This window comes from Agrilus planipennis, unplaced genomic scaffold (genome assembly GCF_000699045.2).
Source record: "Agrilus planipennis isolate EAB-ADULT unplaced genomic scaffold, Apla_2.0 scaffold3, whole genome shotgun sequence".
Classification (NCBI taxonomy): Eukaryota; Metazoa; Arthropoda; class Insecta; order Coleoptera; family Buprestidae; genus Agrilus; species Agrilus planipennis.
The window spans coordinates 2,359,393-2,365,250 of NW_020442460.1; the positions used below are offsets into that span (position 1 = coordinate 2,359,393).

The 5,858-nt window shown below is 33.2% G+C and overlaps 1 protein-coding gene across 1 annotated transcript in view; it reads right to left on the bottom strand.

Moving 5' to 3' along the window:
* LOC108742144 (neuropeptide CCHamide-2 receptor-like) overlaps nt 1-5,858 on the bottom strand; it is a 51,484-nt gene that overhangs the window by 32,792 nt on the left and 12,834 nt on the right. Inside the window, exon 2 of the mRNA XM_018477208.1 lies at nt 392-611. Coding sequence (XP_018332710.1) covers nt 392-611 — 220 coding nt within the window. The remainder of the gene's footprint in view (nt 1-391; nt 612-5,858) is intronic.

Here is a 5,858-nt window from a genome sequence, read left to right on the forward strand (position 1 = left end):
TTTCTTACAAACATCTATTGTGTGATTGTCTCAATTGTAATTATGTACTTATTATCTACATATACAAAACACATAATTTTCATCGAGAAGTACACAGTTCAAGTCCTTTGTCGGAGGTGCTACCACCTACACCCTTTTATAATACCAATTTTGTTGTTTTTTTTATTTTACACGAGGTGAAAACGGCGGACTCCATCATCAAAAATTTTTTCATTTATTTAACGCTGTTTATGATTTTAATAAAGAATTTTACGATTCATCTGCACCATTCCCATGTATGTTTATCCCTCATTGCAGTTGGATGTTCTACCACCAGTTAGTGCATACGTATTTGTCGGATGCCAATAAAAAGTGTTTGACGAGAACCAACAATATATTAGAAATAGTTTACCTGATATCTTTTAAGTGGGTTGACGATGGCACAATATCGTTCAGCTGATAAAGCAGTTAATGTGAAGACTGAAACTCCAATAGAAATTCCCTTGGTGGTTTCTTCCAGTTTACATACGGCAACACCCCAAGGCCATGATTCTAACGTGTAAACCAGGGATGTAAACGGTACGCATGTAACGATGACCAGAAGATCAGCAAGAGCAAGAGACAAAATATATCTGAAAAAAAATTTTTTTATTCATTAACAGTTTGAAATCAATATTATTAATCAGAATTTTAGAAGAATTTCGTTGGGTTTTCAATACATTAAAGTGAATTAATTCTTGAACTAATTTTTCCCACTACAGATAACCTCAAATTAATGACGAAAAGCTGTTGACGCTATCATGCTTTTGCCGGGAACCGAACCCGGATCCCTGATTGTCTTTGTTGCTGCTGTTACCTCTCATAGCCTAGGATAAGGCAATGCCAGGTACCCGGGTTCGATTCCCGGCGAAGGCGTGACAGTAGTAACAATTTTTATTCATTAATTTGAGGTTATCTGTAGTGGTACAAAATATTAATTCAAAAGTTAATTAAAGTAACCTAAAATATTCTTACTGATATAGGTACCTACTACATAAAACAGAAAGTAATAATTTAAGACAATGTTTTCTAATAAAATTATAATTAGAGTTTCGTAAACAAGAAGGAAATTGATTTGTAGAATGATTAAAACAAAATGAAAATAAGAACTCTGTAGTAGTTTCGTGATAATAATTTGTTCCTGTAGTGAAGACGAGTTTTCAAGGCAGTTTGCCTACAGTAAATTTCCCTTATTAAAGGTTTGAGGTGTAATTGAAATTAACAATTGCGTGTTGTTTAACAACCTAAAAACATTTACGTGCATGTAAGGGCAACTGTTTTTACTTATTTATTCAATTATCTAAATGCCTTTATTATTAAATCAAAAGTGGAAGAGATTTGTTTTGCAAGATCTAATTAAATCAACATTTATTTTTACAACTTCAAAACTATTGAACTGCTTGAAAAATGAGTTTTTAAAAATATCTACCTTTTCCACCCAGTTTTTTTTTCTTTAATAAATATGCAATTACTTTAAAGCACGATTGGTTCAACTGAAGAATTTAGCAAATGCGTTTTCGCTGTCTCTAATAGTCAAGTTATGTGAAACTGGGGAACCATATCTTCGGCAACGATTATTTTTAAAGAGCCATTTCAAAAGGGGATTCGCAGTTCAAGATTGCCAATAGAGTATGAAAATTTTATAGCAACGACTTTGAACGGATTAAATGAAAATTAGTTAATCGGACGTGATAATGAATCCTTTCAAAGAAGGTAATCTTAAAGAGGAACGCGTTTTGTGTGACTCAAAACTTTATCGTGGTAATGTACTGAATAAAACTCATATACCTGGTAAGTAATAAATAGATGTAAACCACTAGCAGTATCATATTTTTACGTAAAGAGGGACTCTTGTGTTATTTGTTGCTCCCGGCGGAATACAGTACAGGAGTTGAAATCCTTTTTGCGGAAAATATACGTCTTTTAAGTGCCACCTGTGTGGTATGATAAATCCCGAAAGTTATTTATACCTTCTAGTCGACCCAACAGAGAAACTCAATTATAACTCTATTTCCACAAAACATTCCTCTTTTTCTAGAATACTTTATTTGCTCGACCCAATTTGAAATTCCAATCAAATAAAGTTGCTATAACCCGACTGAAGGAAGCAGGAAACTGAATTTTTAGTGTCCAATTTTATCACAACTTTTCTTACTGAAGCTCATATTAATGATTTGAGAATACGCTCTGATTATATATAAATGAAATAGCTTATTGGATCATTTATTTAAGTAGAAATTGGATTGGCAAAGTTCCTCTTTGAGTCTGCCTGATATTCATAGTGGGCGAAACACGTGCCGGTTGTTTAAGAAGTTGTTCTGGTAATTCTGTGTGAGTTTCTTTTATGTATCACGATCACGTGGTAGTAACCTAACCTAAGAAGAGAGGCGCGGATAGGTGCGAGACATTTAGAACAATTAGCTTAACTTCCCATGCGTCAAAAATCTTAACTAGAATTGTACACAGGAGGATGGAAAAAAGGGCGGAAGAACTATTAAGGAAAGATTAATTTGGGTTTGAGTGCGTACGTAAGATTGTAGATTTAGAAAAAGCTTTTGATAATGTTTTGCAGTGAAGTAAATATTAGGAAGTGAGTCAGACAAGGATGCACATAGTCACCACTACTGTTTAATCTATACATTGAAGACGCGATCAACATCATTAAATACAGTACAACTGTAGGGATAGATATACAGGGGCAAAAGATTAGCATGCTTAGATTTGCAGATAATATAGCAGGATTAGCATCTACCAAGGAGGAGTTAGAGATAGCTTTAAGTAAAATGGAAGCGGTATTGACAAAACAGTATTGTAAGAAAATAAATAGAAGTAAAATAAAAATACTGGTATGCAAGGGAAGAAAAAGTAGAGAAGGAGCGAATATAAAGATAGGAGACGAAAGATTAGAAGAAGCGGCTAATTTTAGGTATCTAGGAAGTCAGATAAGACAGGACGGAAGGAGTAGAAGGGATATGAAGCAGAGGATAGCGCAGGGTCGAGTCGCCTTCAATAAAAAGAAGTCACTTCTATGCTCGCGAATATTTTATTTGGAATTTCGAAAAAGATTGTTAAAGCTGTATGTTTGACGTGCGGCGCTGTACGGGTGCAAATCATGGACGGTAGGTGCGGCGGAAAAGAAAAGGTTAGGTTATGTTAAGCGTGCTACAGGCGAATGATGAAGATATCGTGGATAGAGAAAGCTAAAAATAAAGAGGCATTAGAAAGAATAGGAAAATAGAGGACTCTATGGTTAAAAATAGGCGAGATAGGTTGGTATACTTCATTTACTTTCTGTAGCGATGTCGTTGGTAAAATCGTAGGTAGGGAGAAAAAGGCTCATTATATTCTCGACTCTTGTTCATTAAACATACTTTTTCATACAGTACCTGCCAAAAGTTTTGTTCAATCATGAATAGTAGTGCAAGTCGAAAACAAGCGTTAAAGCCCTTAAAATGTCTTCAAATATAAATAAACATCTCGTTGATATTTTCAGTAGTAATTGGTACCAATAACACCACATTTGAGCAATGCAATTGCAGTGGATAAAATAGTCAATTTTTCCGTGCAGTACTGTACAGATTATACGCTCCTCACCGGTTAAGAGAGTTGTCTCCTTCCTTTTCTGGCCTAGTGCTGTTCCTTTCTACTTTGCGCCGGTCAAACTGAAGGTCACATTGCTACAGAAAGTGAACGAAGTATCTTAGGACACCTTCTCAGGCATGAGAGTCTACTGAGAGACATATTAGACGCAGAAACAGGAGTTAAGTGGAGGAGAGATAGACCTACATTAGGTCACTGTTCGAAAATAGTTAAGGATGTGGGCTGTTCTACTTTTAGGGAAATGCGAAAGTTAGCTCAGGATAGGAAGGAGTGGAGGTGCGTTTCCAACCAGTGTTGACGGTTTTTTTAATGTTATTCTTAAAGTTTGTTTTTCATTATATGCTGTACACGTTTGCTTGACGATAAATAATTTGGATTGGTTTATTGTATTTCATTTTGAACAGAATTCTTACCCGTGGTTTAATATTTGAAGTATTAAAAGATTTAGTGGGTACCTCTTAAATTACTCTCAGGCACAATAATGACACCAACAGGGAGAGTATTTAAGTTTTAAGGATGATTTATTATAGAAAATGAGATTATACGCAGTGATATATCACGTTATGTAGCCCCGTAATTTCATTAGTCTTCTGTCGGTTCGAGTAAACCCCAGACAGAGGTCGAAAGATTATAGAAAATTGAAGGACCACGGGCCCTTTTTAGATACCTGTTTGCAAAATTCGTAAAAGCGGATTTCAGATTGAATTTTGATAACAAGTTTTCTCGAATCTCTCCTTTGCCTGGGGTGCTTTGAATTCAGAGAATGTAAACAATGGGACGAAATCACGATAATCTCAAGAAAGGAAAAAAACTGAAGAGAAGAAAATGAAAATATTGAAAAACAAAATCTATGTTTGTCGGAGGAAAAGTGTGAATTTCAAGTTGTTGTTTTGTAATATACACCTAAAAGAGAAGAACGTGCCTCTAAATCCGTTATATTAACATACCCATTGAGTTTATTAGATATTTACTTACAGTAAAATAAAAACAAACTCGAGAAACTCATTAACTTAACACTTAGTTAAATTGCGTTCAACGAGCATCCTCGTCTAAAAATAATTCCTTTTCTTGAAGTTAAAAATAAATTATTTGTTAAGTACCTAAACCTATTCGTTGCTAGGTGTGTATTTATGGTGGAGGTATCAGGCTACAATTTCCAGAAAAATTTTTATAAATAACACGAAGACAATTAAAAAAGAAAAAAAAGCGATTTTAGAATATTTCTAAAAAGTTATAATTATTTTCTTTATAAGGTATAATCACTTTACCAAAAATGGATGCTGATGTTAATTATCTTTTATATAATAAAAAGATCGAGAATACCTGACCAAAGAAATTCATTGCTTGTAAATCCCTTCTGAAAAACGTAACGACAATCCTGATATTACGACGTTTCCATAAGAAGCATAACAAAGGGATTTCAATAATATTTTGTAAACAACAACAGATTTATGTTTCATTCATTTTTAATAATTTGTACAAGAAAAAAGAGCAAAAACTCTGTATGCAAAAGAGACTATGTTAGGTTAGATTTAAATTTTACCGTGTTTCTCGTCATACAACATTACCAAGTCACTAAGTCACTATATTAATTTTAAAATTCCAAATAATAAATATCTTTTGAACTTTGTCCAAAATGTCTTTAAAGTTTGCACATTTTGTTTTTAAGGACGTTTCCAAAAAAAAATTTTTCTTACGATAANAAAAAAATTTTTCTTACGATCATCTTTAAAATTTAATTGTAAATACCTGCCTGTATTCTGAACGCATACGAAAAATTGCCACCCGTTTTGCGGTACTAACATTGAAAATATTACAATTTTAAATTTCTATTTGAACGTATGTTAATTTATACATTTCATACTTATTCGTGTAGGTTTTAATGTGTAACAAGTTTAATTTTCTTACAATTTTTTTTAAATTTCGAGAATAGGCAGATAATATTAACATAAATAATTTCCATACAAAATCGGTACAAGAAGCGGTATTTATTTTGTTGTAAACAATGTGTAAAGTAAATCTCAGATTCTCCTGCATAAGCTGATCAGTAGTATGCGACTTGGCTACGCTGCAACAGCGCGGGATGTTTAAGTTGGTTATCCTAAACTGTAGACCCTGCGTGTTTTCATTTCTGATTTCTTGTAACAATATTAAAATTACTAATAATATTAACCCGATTATTATTAATATTATTTACAATTACTAATAATATTGATTATAATTCAGTTCATTATTATTTT